Here is a 24,104-nt window from a genome sequence, read left to right as displayed (position 1 = left end):
CCCTTTTTCACTCCAAGTCTTTTCTAAAAACTATTTCCAGAAGAGACTGTTGACCTTGTATGCTTGAACAGTCCTGGGGCAGTTAGGACAGGGCCACGAATGGCTGCACAACACACATATCACTGATTTTCTCTTAATTGCATGTTCTTTTTCCTCATACCTACCTGTAGCACCTACAGGCATTATTTGCACTTTATAGGGGTGCTGAGGGTTAATATTACTGACTTGAGTTGTTCAACCTGTCTTTTCTCAATCCTTCCTTATAACACAAGATGACAGGAGGTTATTTCCATCAAAAAAAAAAGTTTATTTATTTATTTATGTATTTTTGGTTTTCCTATTAACAGTAGGAATAGTTTCCTCAAGTTGATGGGATTGATTGATATTCTCCTGCTTCAAGTAAAATCATCATGTTGAATAAATGGAGCCAGTGGTCATTTCAAAGAGGATTTGTTCCTTTCCCAGCTTGGGTCTTTCTCAGGTGTTTTAAGCCCTGTCTTTTCTGAATTTGATTTTCCACCATTGAAAATTGGGTACAGCAGATGTCATCGTCTTTCTCTACCCTCAATGCTTAGTATTGTGCTCTTCATGGTATTCAGCCAAATTTTCTCATCTTCATCAACTCTCATTGATGATCCCAGGGGCATAAATCATCTCTTACCCTACATCACTTGTTTCCTTGACTGCTTTGACTTTTGCCCATTTGTTGCTGTGACTTCTGAACTGCATATATCTGATTTGCCTTTTCCATGCCTCTGCCATGGCTGTAGGATTTCTTTGTGAACAGTAACTCCAAGCAGGTAAGTGAGCTACTACCTAAAGCTTGCTTAATATAACTCCTTGGCTCACTGTAAGCTTGAGATCTCTTCATTACCCAGGGTTTTGTTTTTGTTTTTATTTTTTACATAGTGTAATCTAATGCCTAGGTAACTCCACTTTGGATTTCAACTCTTAAATGAGTATCTAGAGGTTCACCTGAAATTTTAGCATGAGACAGTTGACATTTGATCACCTAGTGCCTCATATTATAAATTCCATATTGCCTTTGTTTTCTAAACTGTTACACAGTTCTAGAGTTCTTTGGTTTCTTTACTTTTTTTTTTAATGCTACCGTTATTGGTATAATAATTTACATAATTGTTTGTTTTTTTCCTCCTAATTCCTGAGTGGGAAATATTTGAAAAAGGCTTGATGGTGTATATAAGATTTGGAGTATTGTCTTCTGATAATTATCAAGTACTTTTTATAGATTGCATAGGCTGCAGTTGAATTTAGATGCTTGATATGCTTAGTGTCTGAGCAAGCCAGATTGCAGTCATGTCACTACAAATTCATTTTCTCTTTAAGCTGCAAAATTTAAACAGTAGTACAGACTCATGTTAAAAACAGCAGTCTGATCCAAGATTTTGTAGTTCGTAGAACTGATAATGTTTGATGTTCTCTATAAATTCACGAGGCTTAGTAGGAAAGTACGTAGAATTTTTAGAACTTAAACAGACTTTAGAGGTACTACTTTAATTCAGCCCCCTCATCAAATGAGGAAACTCTGTAGGTAAGTTGAATGAATAATTCAGCTAAGATTCTTTATCTTTGTGTAAAATGTAGATACAACTTTGCAAAAGAAAGAGCTACTTAATAATCAGTTTTCTTACATTTTTAAAACACTGTAACCTTTTTAATTGATTCTCACTGCTAATGAAATCAAACTTGCTATTTATCAAGTTAGCCTTGAACTTTTTATTATTACCAATACTCCTGATGCTCAGTTCACTCTAAAAGTATATTATACATATTTTTTGTCTGTTCCACCTGAAATTATAACTGGCCATCATAGCTTACGGATTTCTATACTGAATATGCAAGTAGCCTTTGATTGTTAGTTCAGATAACTGAACTCATGCCTCAAACTGCCCCTTCCCATTGTCCATCAGGCTCCAGAGTAATGAAAGGTGCCATCTGGCTTTGGGAGCTTCCTGTTGTACATGAAGATGTTTGGGAGGTTTTATCGTTTAGCTTTTTTGAGTGCTCACGATGCAAATGGTTCTGGGGTGAATGGGCCTTGCAAGTGGCTGGGCCTTCCAAGTGGCTGGACCGGCAATGGCAAGCCTCAGCTGAGCCTGATTCATAGTGACAGTTCTTCTGTCTGCAATCCATAGGAATTTGGGGGACAAAAGGAGGGCACCACTCACTGATAATTTATGCACACTTAGCATCTTCAACTTAGAAGCACTTTGTTCTTCCAAATAATGCTTTTTCAAATGTGGGTGGTCAGCTTTTCTTATTATTTACCAACTAGACTGTAGCCTTTGTTTCAATTCCACCATTCTCCACACTCCCCACCTCACCATCTCAGCCTTGCCCATGTGTATACGAGTGTGTGTATGTGTGTATGAACAACAATGTAAAGGAAAGTGTGTTTCTGAAGTCTGAATGTCCCTGTTGGACTTTGATGGATTTCTTTCGTGCTCTTTACAGAAAGAAGCAGATGCCATTGATGACACTCTGAGTTCCAAACTTAAAGTCAAAGAGCTTTCGGTGATTGATGGTCGGAGAGCTCAGAATTGCAACATCCTTCTATCGAGGTATTGTTGATGTTGAATAAACATTTCTAGTAGGACCAACATTTCCATTCTGTGGCTCAAAACCACATGTTAGTGATTTTGTTTTAATTGTACTCTGCTGAGGTACAGTTCTTTGGATCCCCTTCTGTTAAAATGAGAACAGCTCTTGGTGCTTACTTTCCCTAGTGGAACATATCAGAGCTGGATGCCTTCTTTCTCAAAGTTTAATTTCCACAGACCTCTAAATGTAAAGGCAGAACACCCTAAGTCAATCTTTTCTTCCCAGAAAGCCTGTAAAATGGACTTGACTTTTATTTACACTTCTTGGCCTTAGAGATATTTTGGTCATTTAGTAGCACTGTCACAGAATCAGGACCAACAGATGAAGACTGTTTTATTTTGCTTTCTAATGTCACCTTTTTTCATTTCAAGGTTATATGATTTCATGCTCTTTTTGAGCATTTTTATAGCTAAAAGGATATGTAAATCTCAAACCTCTGTGAAATGCTAATTTATCCTGTTCAGCCCTGTTCAGAAATCTTTCTCATAATTAGTGAACCATCACAGCCTTGGAACTTGAAAAGAGGAAAGGAAATTTGGGAGCCTGGAATCTGATTGCAGCTTCAGGCAATGTTGTCAGGTTGTTCTGGGCATTTCAGATAGCTTTTCTTTTTTTTTTTTTTTTTTTTTTTTCGAGACGGAGTCTCGCTCTTTCACCCAGGCTGGAGTGCAGTGGCGCGATCTCGGCTCACTGCAGGCTCCGCCCCCTGGGGTTCCGCCATTCTCCTGCCTCAGCCTCCCACGTAGCTGGGACTACAGGCGCCTGCCACCTCGCCCGGCTAATTTTTTGTATTTTTAGTAGAGATGGGGTTTCACCGTGTTAGCCAGGATGGTCTCGATCTCCTGACCTCGTGATCCGCCCGCCTCGGCCTCCCAAAGTGCTGGGATTACAGGCGTGAGCCACCGCGCCCGGCCTCAGATAGCTTTTCTGTATCTAATTTCTTCTTTTCTGTAAAAGGAACTTTCACATTAGGCAAAGACACCTAATGCTTATGGAGTGAGTGAAGATGTAAAGAATCCTGAGTGTTGGGGCTTTAAAGATAAGTTACATTCTGGAAGGAATGTTGTATATGCATTGAGGCTAGTATAAGGTGACTTCTTTTTCAGGGACTACGAAGAGAGGGAAAGCAGTAGTCCTATTATTTAGATGTTCTTAGATGAATTTCTTATAACACAAAGAGCTGGTGCTTGGTTTTCATGGAAGTTGATTCTTAGCCAGATATGTATTACTTCAGGGAGCAAATGTTTTTTTTAGTGAAGAGAAATTTAACCTTAGTGAGAACTTTGAATTTTAATGCAACTAGTAAGGTAACCTGAACCATCCTGTTAGCATTTTATTTCTGCCTCTGGCTGAAAACTGTGTAAATGGCCATACCCTGTATTTATTCTGACTTTTGTTCCATGAACTATGCTCAGGTTAGATAAAATATCTGCCTCCGGAAGCCACCACTTAAAATAACTTGAAGGTCTACTTATTTTTCTTCTACAGTAGTCCCCCCCATCCACAGTTTCCCTTTCTGCATTTTCAGTTACTCACAGTCCACTACAACAAGATATTTGGAGGTAAACTGCATCCACATAACTTTTATTACAATATATTGTTTTAATTGTTCTATTTTATTTTTAGTTATTGTTGATCTCTCACTGTGCCTGATTTATAAGTTAAACTTTACCCTAGGTATGTATGTATAGAAAAAGAAACATAGTCTATGTAAGGATCAATACTATCCACAGTTTCAGGCATCCACTGGGGGGTCATGGAACATATTCCCCTCCAGTAAGGGAAGACTGCTATACAGTGTAAACAATCTGTTTTGTTACCTTTTTATAAGTAGTATCCCTAGTAGCAAAATTAAATTAACTTGGGGAAAGTTGTGGAGTTTTTTTTACATCCTAGAATTTCTCTCTATATTTTATGCTCGTGCCATCCAGACGAATGCTTTAAAACACTTGACAAAGGGAGCTGTCACAGGATTTCTATAGCGTTGAAATGCCTTTAGAGTAAAAACTGTGACCTCGTTCCTTATTGACAGATGATTCAGTAGTACTAAGTACCAACCAGGGTAATTACACTAGATATAGATAAGGTTACATCTCTTTCTGGCAAATTTCTCAGTCTGTTATTGAGGGAATTAGTTCATATTTGTGGTATGTAAATCTCCTTGTTGCCTTAGGCCCTGACACTTTCGAGGTGACTTAGAACTTGAATGTATCTAAACTATCTTAAGATAGTTTTAAGAACTGGCCTTGTATCTGTCAGATTATCAGTTAAAATCAAGTTTAGTGTATAAGTGTTATTACAGTGAGCACAATTTAAAAGTGTGTGTGACAAAGTAATTTTGAGTCCCGTTTGACCTGCTGGCCATTGGGCTGCATTGATCAGGATCTGAAGCCCTCTCTCCCATGGATGATTCAGTGCCCCGTCCTTTTGTGCTCACTGGTCAGTTGTTTTACTCTCTCATCAGGAAAGCACAGAATGACATGTTAAATGTTGTGGTAAAAGTGAAAAAATTAAGCAGATTTAATTATAATTTGTATTTTATTTAGTTTTTTAACCAATCAGCAGTTTACTTTTCATTCTTCTCTTTTTGTTGGCAATTTATTACTATGCACAAAAGGAGCTGGGGACATAAAAGGAGAAAGAAATAGGAAAACATGTTCAATACTTTTTCTCTTAGTCACCACTTTGGAGCATTTTTTTGCCCAGCACTGTGCTGAGTGCCATAGGATGTATACCAAAAGTTAAGATAACATTGCTGCCTTTGAAAGCACATGGCTAATTGGAGAAGAAAAATGACACCTGTGAGAAAATTCGTGCGCAATTCAGGGCTTACACTGGTCTGACTGAAGGACACGGAGCTCAGCCATGTAGGAGGGGCACCAGCAGGGCTTATTGTAGAAAGTGGTCCTCAGAGGCGAGGACTGTTATATGACAAGAAGGGGGGCCGGGAAGGTGGTGTCAAGGAGGCGTGCAGCAGCAAAGATGTGGGCAGGACATAAGCACAGCTAGTAAAGAGAGCCCTGCAATCCCGGCAGAGAATTATCAATTGGATCGAATGAAACCAGGCAGGAGAGCCTGAGATTCAGGCATTGTGCGCTTATAAGGGCATGAGTCAGCCCAGGATCACTTCATAACCTCCTCATCTATAAAATGAAGATCATGAGGGTAGCAGCCCTGCAGCGGCTTGTGAGAATTCCTCCTAGGATGTGTGCAGCCCCGGGAAGGGTGCCTGCATGGGAGCTGCCCAGTCAGTGTCCTATTTATGTATCCATGGGATCAGAACTGGTGCCATTTGTTCAGTAGGAGGACACTGTGTGTTTGTTTAACAAGGTTTTTTAGTTTGGTCTTTTGGTTTCGCAGGACAGGTTAGAAGGGGTTAACAGCTGGACCAGGGCAGCCATCAGATAAGGGCCTCTGTTGTCCAGGTGAGACCTGATGACTAACGACAGCCGACAGCCTCGAGAGAGATGAAGAAGCCCTTGAAGGCTGATTTTGTGCTTGGGAACAATAAATAAGAATGTTTCTATGTCAGCATTTCCTACCTTCTCACACTATCTTTCTTTCCTGATTAGTTCATTCCCAGAGGCTGGTGAACTTCTCTATTTCTTATCTTGCTGTCTAGGGATTTATTTCCTGGCAATGCCATCATTACACCAAAGTTCACCACAGTGAAAGCCTGTAGCGTATTCCATGGGCTATATTTTAATGAACACTTGTGTTCACAGTATTTAAGATTATACCTTAAAGGTCTTCTTCGTATTTTACAAATGTCAGTGGACCTTTTGATCAGGGGCACCTGCCACAGCTTTGTCTGGAGCCAAGCAGGCAGTTGGAAAGAGGCCAAGGCAGGGAGGAGGCGCCAGCACTCCCCATGCCTGAGTGAGTAGGATATTTGCAGCATGAGTGACCAAATCATTCGAAGCTCTCAGAAAGAGATGGCCTAAAAGGTGTGCATTTGAATGGGGAGCTCCAGGGCACCAGGGACCATACCTTTCATGGGAAGAGAGTAGAATGGGCACATCTTAGAGACATTCCTCAGGTCCTCAGGGAATAAGCAACTTTTCTACTGTGTATGTGTGTATGGGTGACATGTAGCAATTTAAAATTTACTCTGTTTTATTCCCTAAAACAGACCTCTCTGCCAAAGGCCTGGGGGTGGCGGCAGGGGAGACAGAAACTTGGAAGCAGGTTTATATTGCAAAATGAACCCACCTAAAACACGATTTTATGAAGTGTTCTGCCGTTCTTTTTTTCCAGATGCTCACTTAGCACAGCAGCCTGGGTGTAGTAAACCACAAAAAGCTACTCTAAAGTAGGGGGATTTGGCCTAAATCCACTGAAGCAGAGCTAAGGCTGATCTAGCCATCCATTCTTAACTTATTTTAATTACGCCTGGATGTTCCAATTCTCTTGGCAAATTTTTGAAATACTTGAATAGAGCAACCTGGCGTTGAATACTGTTTTAAGATGGCTGGTTTGTTTCCTGCCTTGTAAAGAAAGTTGGAGTAGATATCTCAAAAGTTGCCACCCTCTAGCACTTCAGAACACTGCCAAGCTTTAAAAGCAATTAATTACAGAGATTAGAGAATGATTCTGTGGATGACAGATGATACTAAGAACTCTGCAACCTATAGAACCATCCCTGAGGGTGGGGTACCTGTCTCCCCTTTCCCTTAAGGTAGGGTTTCTTTGATCCAACAGGTCGCATGCATGGCATTATGTTGACAGGTAGATTTTCTTAAGTACTAGCCATTTAAGTCTCCAGTCTCTTTGTGGGCCACATTAAGAGAAACCAAAATTGTTTTGAATTAGAGCTAGTGTTTAGTCCAGACAGCCTCTGGGGGTTGAGGAGCATAAATATATACAATTTCAAAAGCAAGAAGTTCTGTGCTCCATATGGGGAGCTAATGAAATGTAAATCTGATACTTCAAGTATTGTTCTCACTCTGATTTTCAACTCCTTTTCTTTTAAATGCAAAACAGAAGGACTCAGCAGAACTACACCATAAAATGGTTTCTTCAACTCGGTGTGAAAAGGACACAGAACTAATTTATTTTTTTTCTTATAAGCAGAGCTCTCCTCGTGATTATAGATGTTTTCACAGCCAGTTGGTTTTCATTAGTGGCAGTTTCAGCCCTCCCTATTGTTACTGTTCCTTGGCCTTGCATGGCCACACAATGGTGTTTGGACTTAAATTGGCTCAAGGGCCTCTAGTGTCCTGGAGTCTAGGGCTACTCAGTTGAGGCCCTGATGCTGCGAGTTGGGTTTCCCTGTTGTATACTTTACCCGTGACAACTTAGCTAAATTGTTCCATTTAAGTAGGGGGAATTTTCTAACACGATATTCTGGGAACATGTTCATGAGGCAATGATTGTCCCAAGAATGACGAAAACCATCTGAAGAAGTCTGCCAGGGCAAGGGCTGCTGTAACGGCATAGAGGTTATAATGGCACCACAGCTCAGATGAGGTGACAAAACGGGCCTTAATTTGTCAGCTTAAACAATTATGCACTTTGCCTAGATGCTTTATTTGGGTTTGAGAACATGAAATAGGAGAGAATGGTATTAGTACAGTAAGATTCCCAAATTTTTTCCTTCTCTTCCCTACTTAATGGCACATGAAATAACATTCAGTTTAAATAGCAAGATGGATGGTTTTAACATAATCAGGTCCCAAATCTAGAGAAAAAGACAAGCCAGAGGCATCCTTGGTGGGGATCCAGCTTCACCTGGGGCTTCCCTTCTCTTTCGCTGCCTTTGAGTGCACGCTTTCACTTGTTCAGCCCTCATCTTCATCTGCAAGCCCATAGGTGAGTGTGTGCTTTACACACCTTTGTGTCTTGAGGATTTCGGCTTATCATCTGGTTCTCCCAATGACTGTAATCACTGTTAAAATAAGGACCTCATCTTCTATTTCCTTCTTAGTACTCCCAGGCCTCATGGGTGTCATACACAGAGAGGAAACACTGGTGAAATAGTGGGTATGACAGTGCTTTGGAAAGTGATCATAATTACCATACTAAGCACTGTTTAATGGGTTCTTAGCTGCATATGAACATTAAGGATACAAAGGTACTGCTACTTTGTTTTTCTAGTATAAAAAAGTCTGCCTTGTAGAACGTACATATAGTTTATTGTGTTCTTTCTATGGCCAGGAACTTTGCTAAGCACTTTACGTGCATTCATTTGCTTAATCCTCATGTGCACACATACAAACACAATCCCTTTTTTTTGGTGGGGCATAGGGCCTGGAGGGATGCAGTTATGTAGTTATTACTATCCTTGTTTTACAGATGAGGAAACTGAGGCTTAATAAAAATTTTTTGCCCTAGTCACACTGACCAGGAAGTATCGGAGACAGGACTGGGGCCCAACCTGTCTCACACCAAAGCCCCTACTTCAAAAGTTGCATGTGACATGTGCACATCTTGCTCTATATTTGTGTGTTTACATCTTTATCTCCAGTCTTAAATATGTGCTTTTTCAAGAGCATAGACTAAAAGAACAAATCATGTTAATATGCCACATTAGTTATAGGCTATAAGGAAGTAAGATTTTAAAAATAAGTCTAGACCAGGCATGGTGGCTCACGCCTGTAATCCCAGCACTTTGGGAGGCTAAGGTAGGAGGATTACTTGAGGCCTGGAATTCAAGACCAACCTGGGCAGCATAGTGAGACCCCATTTCTGTCAAAGAAAAGGAAAAGTCTGGGTCTGATGCTTACAAATTAAACAAAGGAGTGATTCTCTTGTTGCAGCTAATAATGTGATCAAGATTTTTTCCCCTGGGTAAGACTATTGTTATATCTAATAAAAATACATTTTAACATTATATTTTATATTTTACAGTCAATACTTTGTTGTTCTGACAATCAAGACACATATTCCTGATTAAATTAGTAAATCATTTATGTTGATGGTAGACAGAAAAAGAGAAAACAGATTTGTATTTTTGCTTAAATCTTTCCCTATGAGACATTAACTAGATAAGGAATATTTGTATAAAGAGTTTGAGATTAGCAATCAAGAGTCGTGGGTTTGTGGTTACTGTCGTTTTTTACGTTTGACCTTGGACAAATCACTTGGCCATTCTGGGCCCCAGTTTCTCCATCTATTAAAAAAATGCCTTAACTATGAAGTACTTGCAGATTTTACTTTGCATATTATCTGTTGCTCAACTTTTTAACAATAACATGTAGTTTCTAAACTTCTCAAAATCCATTCTTTACTTGATAGCAAACTTTAAACACTCCTGACGTATAAACAGGTCAGAAACTTAATTCTGTCCTCCCGCCTGCAATTCATGGATCCTAAATGTGAAAGAAAACAATTGTGTATGGGTATTTTCCCTAATTCTAATCTTCCAATCCCTTGCTTAAGGAAACTAAATCGTAGAACATAGCAGCTTTGTGCTCTGTGTCAGCAGAGCATTACAAAGCCCTGAAAGAATGTTAAAGCAGTTTTAAAGTCCTATTTTTAGGTGCAATATTGTCAGGAAATAAGCTTTCACTGAGAGATTTTGAGAAAAAAGTACTTGAAAATCAGCAGCTGGGGTAGCAAAATGAATTATGTTAAATTTTAATACTCAAACCAATATAGTTAATAACAAAATATTCTTTCTCCAGGTTGAAATTATCCAATGATGAAATCAAACGGGCAATTCTAACAATGGACGAACAGGAAGATCTGCCCAAGGACATGTTGGAACAGGTAAGCTACCAGATGTATCTGAGAGCAGAAGTGAAAAGCGACCATCAACAGGGAGAGGGATGTTGAGAACATCCAGTTGTTGCCAGTGGATCATTTCCTCATCTATGAATTGAGGAGGCTGAACCAAGTTCCCATGTGACTCTGTTAGGAAACTTAATGACCTTATTCTCTCATTGCCTCCCAAACTGATGGGTGAGAAAGAAGATCAAGTTTGTCAAATGCCTGGGACCCACAGCATCCCTCAAGCTGCAATTAAGTCATTATACCTCAGTAAATCATATAAATCTAGCTCTAGAAGAAAATCTGTGTTTCACAGGAATATCGAGAATCTCACTAGCACTGTGAGATTGCAAATTATACTACAAAAACTGATTGATTACTAAACTCTAAATATAATTTGTGTCTTGGTCACCAGACCCACAACCATGAAAATGACCTTTAAACGCCTAACACTGCCATCTGTATCTAAATACACATATGTGTCACAAGGCAGGTTGTAAACGTCTTGGGGCTAAGTCTTAACCTCCATACATTGTACAGCACCCTCTTGTGTCATAAATAGCAGTAAATTTAAATGCCAGGGGTAGCAAGAATGGTATTTACACCCAGTCAGTATACATCTTTGCCCATGGTATCTTGATATAATTTTTATTATCCATGACCAAGCAGCCAGTATTTCTATAGCATTTCTTTGTAGCCTCTCCAACTGGGTCATGGGCTGTTTGGCATCTTTGTCTAGTTGTCCCCAAATAACAATGTTGTTGATCTCGCACATATTCTAGGGATTTTCACCTGTCTCTGCCCCCTGCCCCTTGGTCTGGGCCTTAACTTTTCTGTGCTCTGTGGTGATAGTCTCAGAATGCTATAAGATCGTTCCATCCTTCTGTCTCATTGTTCTGGGGATGGGCTCACATTTTGAGTGGTTTTGGTCAATAAGTCCACGTTTGTTAGAGCCAAGTCTACCTAAGTTCAGCTGTGGGCACAAGCAACTGTGATTCTAGACTGAACTCCAGGTTGCATCTGTAGGTGTGCCCTGCTCCAAGAGCAGAGAATAAGGGTATTTTGTGTTGTTAACAGTAATCCTGAGTGGTGAAGTTGCTCTGGGTAGAGTGCCTGTCTATCTGCAAGTGTGTTTTCCATGGTTCTCACGATGTCCTCAAAGGTCTCAGACACCACGCAGGGAGGAATGATGTTTGCAGAGACACTCCCTAATGGACCTGCCCCCTCCCTGCAACCTCTGCGGCTGGAATAGTCCTGGGGGAAATCCCTCACATTTGCCATGGAAAAACTCTTCATGCTGTCCTTTAAAGGTTTTATTTAATTATCAAAATAGTTAATGATTATGTTCTCAAGTCTCTTGGGGAGCTCTGTGTATGAACGGTTTAAAAGTATCTCCTGAACCCAAAATTTATTTTGAGAGCATTTTCTAGCTCCTTCACATACCCTTCCCTCCCTTGCTGTAGACCAGTCACACACAGTCTTTGCTCTGGGACAGTGGAGCTCTAGGCAGTGCTCTGCCCCTCCCAGGTGACCCTTCCTTCGAGTTGCTGCACCCAATGTGCTAACCCAAAGTGAAGGACTATGTATAAAGCCACTTTAGTCCTCCTGCCTTCAGCTCCTATTGACAAGGTCGTATGTTTTAAAATTCCACAAGATCTGTTTACTGTAGAATTGCATCCAGCAAAATTCCTCCTTGAGGGAAAGGATTTCAAAATCTTGCCAAAAGGGCCTGCAGTGCAAATACAGTGTACTTCAAATAAATGCAAGAAAGAAAACCAGTCTACTGAAGCAGAATCTGGCCAAGTAGGATATTTTTTGACCTGGCCTGTCCTGATAATTCTGTGTGTGTCTTGCTCTCTGGTCATCTCCCACGCTCTTTCTTTTCCTCCGCATTTTACTATTTGTTCTTTACTTCCGTTTCCTCTATACAACACTCTTCCCAGACAAGTGTTGATGCCAGCATTTCCTTACTCCAATTTAGGATGTGCCTGGTGGCTGCTTTCATCCCCTCCTCTCTTGCTGCTTGCAGCTGCTGAGCTCTGATCTCAGATGAGAGCTATATGCTCTTCTTTCTTGGAACACATATCTTTATCCTTATTCCCAGATATTTGCCTGACTCCCGATCCTCTGTTAAAACTACCCACGCACGGTCCTTTACACAACTCTCCTTTGATCAGGGACTGAGTTTTTAGTGTGGCTCCTACTGTGTGCTTTTAGGTAACAAAAGAGATGTAGTGACTGTGTTATTCTGAAGAGAGGACAAGTGGGCTCAGCACAAGTTTGCAGGGAGAGAGGGGACTGAGCAAATTAGTGAAAGGATCCCTGAGGCTAGAACTCAGTTTCCTTGCCCAATGTGAAAAAATCCAAGCTGAGGGAGGCTGGGGTGATGCTTTCCTCTCTCTTTTTCTTCCCTTCTTCTTGCCTTCCTCCCTTACTTCCCTGCACTGAGAAAGAACAAGATACATCCTGAACAGTGGCACCGTTTGAACTCAGGAACAGAAATGCCTAGAAGCTATCAGGCCCCCAGACCTATGAACTCCCTGGCATCTACTTCCATCTTCCCCCACTTCCGTCCCATTAGGATGGAGGGGATGTCCCTTCCCTTCGCTCTGGCCCCATTCCTTCCTTCTAGTCAGGATCCCAGCTGGATTGACTGCCCCCTTCTCTAGATCTGCAACCTCACCCTCTCTACTCTTAGCTCATTCAAGTGTCAGCCTTTAGCACATAAACACACCCCTACATACAGCCTCTACACACATATACCACACATACACACCCTACACACACAGTGTGCACACATCCCCTGCATGCACACCCTCATGCACACACCCCTTACACACACACACAGTCTTATGCACATGCCCCTCTCAAGACTCCACATCCCCATTTAGCTACTGTCTTCTCTCTCACGCAGCCAGAGTCTTGAAAGCCATCCACACTCACTTTCTACCCACTCTGCTGCACTGTCCTCCTCCCCTCCCTAGAGCTCTTCTCAGGGGCACTTGCAACTTCCCTGGTGTCAGAGCCAGGGGACACTGTGGGGCCCTCATTTTTCTTAGTTTCTTTGGGGTGTTGGCACCCATGGCTGCATGCTGAAATGCTGTCTTCCCATGGCCCTGTGAGCCACGCAGGCCTCTCTGGCTGCCATCTCCTTGGCCTCCTTTTGAAGGTTTTTCCTTTTCTTGTCCTGGCCCCTTGAATGCTGGTTCTCTTCAGCCCTGCTTTTTTTCTCTTGATGGCACCTCTCCAAATCTCACTGACACCCGCACCTTCAGTAACCTACCTGTTAAAACCAATGCCATGCTTCAGCTTCCAAACATATCTTCCTAGGGCTTCAGACCCATTTGTCCAACTGCCTACTAGAAATCATTACTTGGTTCCATGCAAACATTTTGAACATTAAACTCACCTTCTCCTCCCCATCCTGGCCCACCCTACCTCCAGCCTTCTCTTCCTTCAATTCATGTTCCCTGTTACGTTGTTGTCTAAGCCAGAAGCCCCGGTGTCATCTTTGACTCTTCCTCCCTCATATACCACAATCCATCAAGGCAGGCCAGTTCCATTTTAGTCTCATAAATAGCTCTAGAATCTATCCACTAGCTCCACCCTATCCAGGCCACCATCATCTCTCACCTAGATTACTTACTATACCACTATCTAATCATGACCCCCTCTCATTTTTAATCTCTTCTAATTCTTTTTCCATCCTGCAAGCACGGCGATTTTTTTAAAAAATGTAAACTCACTCTCCTACATGAGATTTTTAAGGTATGTCCCAGCGCCCCCAAAGTAAAGACAGAACTTCTTATAAGGCCTTGCTACTCCCTGCCTTTGCCTACCCTGCCCTGCCCTCTTCCACTGATGTTACCACTGCCCTTCCACCTGCATAAGTGCTATCCTGCCTGTTCCAGACCCCGGCACATAGTATACACTCTGCCTGGAATGTATTCCAGCCTCACACAACACCTGCCTGTAATTCCAATTCCCTCTCTCTGCTGATGACACCCAGACTAACTGCCTTTTCTGAGGTCCCTCAGTTAAATCCAACAAACATTTGAAAACCTACTAAGTGGATCATCTAATTCCAGCATCAAATTCTGGGGAAAGCCTCAAAGTCAAGAAAGTCATCAGAGTGAACAGGCAACCTACAAAATGGGAGAAAATTTTTGCAACCTACTCATCTGACAAAGGGCTAATATCCAGAATCTACAATGAACTCAAACAAATTTACAAGAAAAAAACAACCCCATCAAAAAGTGGGCGAAAGACATGAACAGACACTTCTCAAAAGAAGACATTTATGCAGCCAAAAAACACATGCAAAAATGCTCATCATCACTGGCCATCAGAGAAATGCAAATCAAAACCACAGTGAGATACCATCTCATACCAGTTAGAATGGCCATCATTAAAAAGTCAGGAAACAACAGGTGCTGGAGAGGATGTGGAGAAATAGGAACACTTTTACACTGTTGGTGGGACTGTAAACTAGTTCAACCATTGTGGAAGTCAGTGTGGCGATTCCTCAGGGATCTAGAACTAGAAATACCATTTGACCCAGCAATCCCATTACTGGGTATATACCCAAAGGACTATAAATCATGCTGCTATAAAGACACATGCACACGTATGTTTTTTGCGGCACTATTCACAATAGCAAAGACTTGGAACCAACCCAAATGTCCAACAACGATAGACTGGATTAAGAAAATGTGGCACCTATACCCCATGGAATACTATGCAGCCATAAAAAATGATGAGTTCATGTCCTTTGTAGGGACATGGATGAAATTGGAAAACATCATTCTCAGTAAACTATCGCAAGGACAAAAAACCAAACACCGCATGTTCTCACTCATAGTTGGGAATTGAACAATGAGAACTCATGGACACAGGAAGGGGAACATCACACTCTGGGGACTGTTGTGGGGTGGGGGTAGGGGGGAGGGATAGCATTAGGAGTTATACCTAATGCTAAATGACGAGTTACTGGGTGCAGCACACCAACATGGCACATGGATACATATGTAACAAACCTGCACATTGTGCACATGTACCCTAAAACTTAAAGTACAATAAAAAAAAAAAAAAAGGGCATTTGATCTAGAAAACAGCATGAGTCCACAGGTCTTGCATACACATCCAAAACGTGCGTACCTTGAAAGGAAATCAGACACGTACAGTAGCACTGTTTCAGTGCAGTGTTAAATATTGTTACTATTTCTTCCACATCCCATGCTCATTTCTTCCTTCAAAATAAAATATGAAATTAAAAACATCAAATCCCACTGTGTTCCTTGCACCCAGCTCTACATGGAAGGGAAAAAAAAAAAGATTGAATTAGATACACCAGAAAAATAAGAAAATGGAATGGAAACTACAAATGGAATTATTCATTCCAGCATGATGTAACAGAAAAAGGCATAGAGCTGGGAGTCAGGAGACCTAGGTTCTATTTCTAATGACTACCCAAACTTGCTTTGTAATCCTGGGTGAGTGGCTTACTCTCCCTGGACCCCAGTTGTATCATCTGCTGATGAGAGCATTGACTCTCTAAGGTCCTTCTAGTGGTCTGTGAAAAAGAGGTTCCAGTAGAGAACTCCCACAATTCTGATTTGAGAGGCAGTAGAGAACAGAAAGGTGCCAGGAATGAATCTTATACCCATTTAACTACTTTTAAGTAAAAATGAAAAGATTTAATCATTTCTATTGTATCTTAACCTGTGAGCAGAGCTTATACATTCAACAAGAGTTAACATTTTATCTTGGGACAAATTAACTGAAAGGATGAAAAATTACTACATGGATTTAAGTGATAAACCTCAGTTTTAATATTCATGTGTACTTTTCAGCTCTTGAAATTTGTTCCTGAAAAAAGTGACATTGACCTATTGGAGGAACATAAACACGAACTGGATCGGATGGCCAAGGCTGACAGGTTCCTTTTTGAGATGAGCCGGTGAGTTTGAAAATGCTTGGAATGTGAAGATGTCCCTTCCCTTTCTAAGCTTCGTGAATTTTCAATTCATGTTGAATTGTTTGGGCTAATTAACCTGGCTTAATTTGAAAGCTTTTTCATTCTAAAAATCTTCTCAAGTCTGAGTGATGTGGAATTTGATTGTTCTGTTTATATCAGTTCTTGCCTATGGATGAGCCAGGGTGAGGGTTTTTTCAAAATTATCTGTATTTCTGGGCCCCTTTGGCCTTATCAAGTAATAACTTTTCTTGATTGCAGTCAGTATTATTCTCCTTACCAGTTTGTTTTTTTGGGATAGTGTCTCATGCTTCCAAGTAGCTTAGCATGGCAAGGTGGTTGTAAAACAGAAAAAAAAAAAAAAAAAAATATATATATATATATATATATATATATATATATATATATGGACAGACTCTGACAATGTCAGCCTCAAGCCCACATAACTGAACAACCAGGTTCTAGATGTCAGATCATGACACATGCAGACATCACTAATCAATCATGGCACTCTTCCCACGAAGCCTTGGCAAGCTCTCTGAACCCTTCTCCAGAAATCCCTGAGGCAGCCACAGCTTTGAAATTGGGTTTGGACATATGAGCTAAGTCGATCTGCTATCTCAGGCCTAGAAAATTGATTCCGCATTAGAGAAGGACCAGTGGTCCTGAAACTCTCAGTGAACCTCAGGGCACAGCTTTCTCCTTTAGGGGAGCAGAGAGGGTGCTCACTGTGAAGACAGAGAGAGGTTTGCAGATGGGAGTGAGGAGAGGACAATGTGGGAAGCGGGTGTTGGAGACCAGTTTTTACTTTGGAAAGTAAAATGAAAAGTTAAGAAATTTGGAATTTGGGAGAAGTGTAGGGAACTGTCCTTTATTTGCAGTAGGGTGTTCTTTACATTTTCATTCCCTTTTATCTCTTCTATGCTCAAAAGAGTTCCTGGGACTCTGAGGGAGGAGAGATGGGCTTCAGTCAACAGCAGCAGCAGCAGGCTCCCACTTTCTTTTAGCAGTTGCCTTGATTGGCGCTAAGGACTTTGCTGCAGTTGGCCAAATAGCCCCTGTAGGTCAGACCAAAATGGGCTCTCCAGGCAAAGCTGGCTTAATGTCCTGTGTTCCTGTCCATGAGAACAACTAATGTATGTGTGTCGGGGGAGTGGGTGGGTATTGGGGGAGGTGCTTCTAGGCACCTCCACCTCCATATTTGTTATCAAGTGAACCTAGATATATTAAATGAATATCAATTAGTACATGTTTGCTCTTACAGAATTAATCACTATCAGCAAAGGTTGCAGTCGCTGTACTTCAAAAAGAAGTTTGCAGAGCGTGTGGCAGAAGTGAAACCTAAAGTGGAAGGTAAAGTCAAGCTGCCTAGATTGGAAATGATGTTCATCATTACAACCCATTTAAAAGTGCAATCCAAGTGCATATAGTAAACAAGATCCCCTTGGTGATTTTTTTTTTTTTTTTTGAGACAGTCTTGCACAGTTGCCCAGGCCGGAGTGCAGTGGCGCGATCTTGGCTTAGTGCAAGCTCCGCCTCCCGGGTTCATGCCATTCTCCTGCCTCAGCTTCCTGAGTTGCTGGGACTACAGGTGCCCGCCACCACGCCTGGCTAATTTTTTGTACTTTTAGTCGAGATGGGGCTTCACCGTGTTAGCCAGGATGATCTCGATCTCCTGACCTCGTGATCTGCCCACCTCGGCCTCCCAAAGTGCTGGGATTACAGGCATGAGCCACTGCGCCTGGCCTGGTAATTTTTTATTTTATTTTTTGGCTCAAAATCTTTTAAAATTCTGAGAGGTGATTACTTAAGGTCAGTGCTTGATGCCCTGCCCTAGTCTCGGAGCTCACAGCACGCCTCCTGGGCTCCTCTACAGGGTTGGGCTTGTGACTGTGAGGGTGTTGGTGGGGAGTTAATCTCACTGCTACTAGCATTAAACCTGTAATTAGCTTCGTCACAACAGAGCCTTAGTAGATTTTTTAAAGGGAAGATTTGAGGCTATTGTATCGTTTGATTTTTAAAATTTGTAAATGTTTGAAATGTGGGCAAGGCAACTGAAGAGCACAGCCACGGAACGCAGGCTGGAATCAGGCATCTGCCTAAGCTCTGATCTGTGTTATGACACCTGCAAGCTATAACGTGTAACACATTTAACCGGTTTTCTGTCAGTGGAATTGATCAATAATCCTGTTAACTTGACTCACACCAGACAAGTAAATGTTTGTAAAGAAATCTTGGAGATGGGATTGCTGTTCTAGATATTCCTCAGTGCTTATGACTGATGAGTCAGCCAAGAAAGGCCTGAGAAAGGATAGGATTTTGCAGCCGTCTATGGGTGTTGGTAACAACTTGAGTTGGCTCTCCCTGTCCTTGTTCTTTGCTTCTGGTGTAAGCGTTTTGAAAGTGCTCTCGGTAACCCAATAACTCAGTCTTACATCTTCAATATCTGTTATTAAGTGTGTGAATTTAGAATGGGTATCACTGAAACGTCTTGATTTCAAACAACAAAACACTTGGTAATCGTGTTTTTATGTGTTTTGTTTTGAAGCAATTCGTTCTGGCTCAGAAGAGGTGTTTAGGAGTGGTGCCCTCAAGCAGTTGCTGGAGGTGGTTTTGGCATTTGGAAATTATATGAATAAAGGTCAAAGAGGGAATGCATATGGATTCAAGATATCTAGCCTAAACAAAATTGCTGACACAAAATCCAGCATTGACAAGTAAGTATGAGATCTTCCAACATTTGGGGGAGCCAGGTGTGTAGGTCCAGGCTCAGATTTATGCCTCTCTGGTCCTCCTCAGCCTTCATGACACTGCATTCTTCAGGTGGAATTTCTCTTTCTCACTACTTTCTTCCCTTCTCTGGCACTGACTCTTCTCTAAACCTCTCTCATGACCACAGGCATCTCCCACATTCCTGTTTGACCAATTATCCTTCATCCATTTTTGGTCCACAGGGACATCATCTGTTCTGTTTTGCTGTTGTTTTTGTTTTGTCTTGCCTTTTTAAAAAATTATTTTTTGTAAACTTTTTATTATAGTGTAATATACTAAGAAGAGGTCAGTCATCACAAATGTTGGGCTTGATGATTTTTCACAAATTAAACACACCTGCATAACCAGCACCCAGACCAAGGACAGGATGCTACCAACACTCGACATCTCCCCATGACCCCTCTACAGAAAACAGTTTTCCACAGAAAAGAAAAAAACTGATAGTTGGTGCTAGAATATGAAGCTTTTGGGGTTTTTAGGTTATGTTTTTATTTGTACAGTGGTAGCAACTATATTAAAAACTTAGGTATAAATGCATTTTGGCTATTGACACTTAGTTGCTCATTGCAGGTCTCATTAAAATGCTTCCTAGAAAGTGTTCAATGCTGCATATTAGGTGAACAGATTCTCATTAAAGACACCAAGATGTGAAAACGTTCTTGTGTCATTAACAGGATAGGGTCATTAGGCATATTAACTTGAGTTTCCTTGAGAGCTTTGTTTCTCTGAGATTCTCACTGACTTCAAAGGAACTTGCACAATTGTTTCTAAGGTAAGCTTCTTCATACCCAAATTCTTTTGAGAAATATGGGCTGTTCACCCTAATTATTTCTAACTAATAGGGGCTTTTACCCTATATTTTCTATAGGGTTCGTGAAGCATAGTATTCTGGCAACCTTAAATCCATCCAAGAAGAAATAAGCAATGTGTTAATTTGTTGTTTTTGCATCGTGTAGAGATAGATTAATGAAGAGCAGCTGTTGTTATAGCCCTGCCACCTTATTTTTAATGTAAACACTTGATCCTTTTCAGAGCACTTTCACATTTGATTGTCCCACTAGCCTGTGAAGTACACAAGCCAAATACTGTTGTCACCTGTTGTCAGGTAAGAAACTGACTCAGGGTCAGGTGGCTCATTCAGCTTGCCTATGGTTACAACAAGCAAGGTATTTGGCCTTACAGGTATTTGACACCTGCGTTGTTGGTCCATCCACAGCTCTATTAGCAACAGAAGGATCTTATTTGGAGGTTGTAGTAGGGAATGGCAGATCTTATTTTTGTCTAAAGAGCCAGCTACCTTTTTAAGGAAGGGCATTCCCTTCAACTATACACACACAAAAGCAATCACCCATCCCCAATACTTACCAATAACCTGGCACTTACGTGATTATCTGCTTATTTACTGAGGTTACTACAGAATTTATATAAAGTACAAGCCTTTTCAAAAGAACAATCTACAACTATTTCTGATCTTTCTTTTTCCTCTTTTTTTTCTGCCTTTAATATTTGGTCCCCAAATGCAGTGCCCACGCCTTTATACACCTGCATGCCTAGCACAGTGCTTTGCCTGTAAGCAGTCACCCATGAACATTGTTCAGTTGAATCTAATCAGATAGTGTAGGTGGTGGGACAGTCAGCAGGAAGGGTGCATTCACTCAGCATTGAAGGCTGAGTTCCTGGTAATGAGCAGGGAAGAATCAAATGTGTGGCTGTTGTTGTTCTTTCTTTTAAGAATTTGCATTTAGTCAAATGAGGTATTATTTGGATCACAAGCAAATGAAGATCAGATGTGGTTTTAAACCTTTCTATAGCAAGAAAGATGTGTATGGTTAATGAAATTAATTGAAATGTCTCTCAATAGCAAAGCATTTCTTTTAAAAAATGAAAAAAATAGCCTTACTCTTTCCTGTGATGGTGGCTGGCATTTTGCTCACTCCTTGTGCCCCTTAGGTAAGAATCACATGGGCAGACAGGTAGGTTCTGTGAAGAGCAAAATTGAAATGGAGGCTGGGTGCAGTGGCTCACACCTGTAATCCCAGCACTTTGGGAGGCCAAGGCCAGAGGATCATGAGGTCAGGAGATGGAGGCCATCCTGGCTAACACGGTGAAACCTCGTCTCTACTACAAATAGAAAAAGTTGTCTGGGCGTGGTGTCATGCGCTTGTAGTCCCAGCTACTCAGGAGGCTGGAGCAGGAGAATCGCTTGAACCCAGAAGGCAGAGGTTGCCGTGAGCCAAGATCACACCACTGCACTCCAGCCTGGGTGACAGAGCGAGACTCCATCTCAAAAGAGAAAAAAAAAAAAATGAAATGGAAGGATGCAGCTGAACATATGAAAAATAAGTGGCCAAAATCATTGGCCACTGTTTTGCTTTGGTGGGCAATTGTTTTCTAATTATTGAGAGACTGAGAGTGAGAAAAATATGGATTTATAGGATTGCATTGTTTCTATGAAATGCAAGGTAAAGAAAATTGTTTGAAAACTGATCATTTTGGTTAGAGGTGAGTTGGAATACTGGGGTTTAGCATTGTGAATTAGCAAACTGCCGAAATTATGGAAATGTTTTTTAAAGGAATGTATTTTTACCCTCCTAATTCTAACTTCAACAGATAAGTAGTTCTTGATCCTGGCTGCTTGATAAAATCAACAGGGAGTTTTAAAGAATGCCCATGCCTGACTCCACCTCATTCCAATTAAATGAATCTCTGGGGTTAGCCCAGGCATCTGGAGTCCAGGTGATTGTAATGTGTAGCAGTCAGTGACAATGGGATCAGACCAACACAGTGTTGCCTAATAAGATACTGTTATCCTGCACGCTGGTCTTTTCCATCCAGGTCAGTCAGAGTTCAGCCCTGTCACCACCAGAGAGGGAGCTGGCACAACCAACTGTTTTAACTACTGAGTTATGCAGTTAGGAGGTGAAGTGTTGCTAAATTAGGAAGTGGATTCAAGGCTGCAAGGATATCACATGGTGGCAGTTATGGCCCACTTCCAGGTTCAGCCCTGAGAAAGGGGGCTTTCTAACTTTCTGACCACCCTTTGGCCGAAACCTTATTAAAAACTATCAATAGGCCAGACACAGTGGCTCACACCCACCCAGCACTTTGGGAGGCTGAGGCGGGTGGATCACCTGAGGTCAGGAGTTGGAGACCAACCTGACCAACATGGTGAAACCCTGTCTGTACTGAAAATACGAAAATTAGCCGGGCATGGTGGCTGGTGCCTGTAATCCCAGCTACTCGGGAGACTGAGGCAGGATAATCACTTGAACCCAGGAGGTGGAGGTTGCAGTGAGCTGAGATTGCACCACTGCACTCCAGCCTGGGCAACAGACTCCATCTCAATTAAAAAAAAAAAAAAAAAGTATCAATAATTGTCATCAGTGAGTTGCTGCTCTGTACTTTAGACTTAAGAATAGCTGCCCTTTTCAGTGGGATAAACATCCCTCACTCTCCACCCCACCCCACTCCACTCCACCCAAGCCTACTAGTTATAAACCTGCACACCCCATTTTAGGGTGGATCCACTGGGAAGGTAAACTTGAGCTTATCTCCACTGGCAGTGGTTCAGATTCACTTAGATCACCCGTCACATTACCCAGAATTTTGAAAGATGCACATTATGGGCCAAAAATGTAATTCTTATCCTCTTTTTAGAAATTGTGTGCTTCTTTTTGACATATATCTATGTAATCCCCATGGAGGCTCTCCCATTATTCCTGTCTCTTGAGAATCCTTGCCTTACATGACCCTCCAAATTTTGAAGTTAATGCAGGTAATATAGCATTATTGTGGGTTCTGCCATTTGAGCATATAAATCATATGCAGATATTAACTATTCATATATTTATGTAGTTTAAATGAAAATAATTTGAATGTTTAATACTCTCCCCTTCTTCAATTGTAGAAACATTACCCTTTTGCACTATCTCATCACTATTGTGGAAAATAAGTACCCCAGTGTTCTCAATCTAAATGAAGAATTGCGAGATATTCCTCAAGCTGCGAAAGTAAAGTAAGTACTTTACAGTGGGTGTTTGTTTCTTAAATCACTTGGATTGTGTGTTAGCCATTGAGGTAGTTTGCACTGCATGAAGTCAGTCCTTCTATTTGTTTTCACCTGAACATTGTATGAAATAAAGTTTGAATCTCATCCAGATCACTCAAATGTATTACAAGGTTTTGAATATATGTTTGTTCTAGCTTCTTTGGAATACTGCATGCAATTTTTAACTTTCATACTTTTAAAGGGCAGGTTTTTTAAATACAGGTAGGAGCACCTTAGTTAAATAAAGATGCATGGCTAAGCAAATAGAAGACCTAAGTGTCAGAACATTGCAATAATTTTCACATATGCACACATACTCCCAGAAACCAAGGCAGCTCTTTAATGGGAAGCAGTCTTTAAGCAAATGAAGAAACTAAAAATAAAATGGAAAGTTGCCAAACTTTTACCACAAACTTCACACCACATTTCAGAGACTGAGAAGCAGGCAATTTTCCTTGCTGTTTTTCCCTCCCTCTTTTGGCTCTTTTTTTAAAACATAAACTGCATCTTTTTGCAGTGAATTTGAAAAGTGTAATGAGCAGGCTCATTTTTTCTCTCTGTTCATGGAATCTGGTGGAAATATACTATATAAGGCATGAAATTAAATGAAGTATTGGTGAGTTTCTTTATATGTTGTAAATTATCTGGGAGAATTAAGTTTCAATCTCTAATGTTTAAAAGCCATGAAATAGAAAGTGTTGTGTATGGGAGCAGCCCAAGAACCTTTCTCTATTAAAAAAAGATGAAAATAAAAACTAGTTAATACAACTTGAAGAAAAATCATTTTTTATTGCAACTTAAGCCATTAACCTTGTAATATTCATATTATTGGGGCCTTAGTGAAAAGCAGAACACTGATTATACAGAGTACAATGTGAACATGATTGCAGATGAACTTGTTTTCTGTTTTCAAAGGGAGCCAAGTATGGCAAGAGATTTATTTCTACATGGAGTAATTTGCTGAAGTGAGATTTTTTT

The 24,104-nt window shown here is 41.0% G+C and overlaps 1 protein-coding gene across 4 annotated transcripts in view; it reads left to right on the top strand.

The window, feature by feature from the left end:
- DAAM1 (dishevelled associated activator of morphogenesis 1) overlaps positions 1 to 24,104 on the top strand; it is a 183,223-nt gene that overhangs the window by 147,986 nt on the left and 11,133 nt on the right. For 2 of the 4 annotated variants that reach the window (XM_055289210.2, XM_055289209.2), the window contains exons 16-22: positions 771 to 800; positions 2,476 to 2,582; positions 10,248 to 10,332; positions 16,185 to 16,291; positions 17,571 to 17,659; positions 18,855 to 19,023; positions 22,986 to 23,093. In XM_055289210.2, coding sequence (XP_055145185.1) covers positions 771 to 800; positions 2,476 to 2,582; positions 10,248 to 10,332; positions 16,185 to 16,291; positions 17,571 to 17,659; positions 18,855 to 19,023; positions 22,986 to 23,093 — 695 coding nt within the window. The remainder of the gene's footprint in view (positions 1 to 770; positions 801 to 2,475; positions 2,583 to 10,247; positions 10,333 to 16,184; positions 16,292 to 17,570; positions 17,660 to 18,854; positions 19,024 to 22,985; positions 23,094 to 24,104) is intronic. The other 2 variants (XM_055289211.2, XM_063644553.1) reach the window with 1 other exon arrangement.

Source organism: Symphalangus syndactylus, chromosome 8, assembly GCF_028878055.3.
Source record: "Symphalangus syndactylus isolate Jambi chromosome 8, NHGRI_mSymSyn1-v2.1_pri, whole genome shotgun sequence".
NCBI classification, from domain to species: Eukaryota; Metazoa; Chordata; class Mammalia; order Primates; family Hylobatidae; genus Symphalangus; species Symphalangus syndactylus.
Note: the sequence above shows the minus strand (reverse complement) of the source record. Positions and strands in the feature narration are given on the sequence as shown.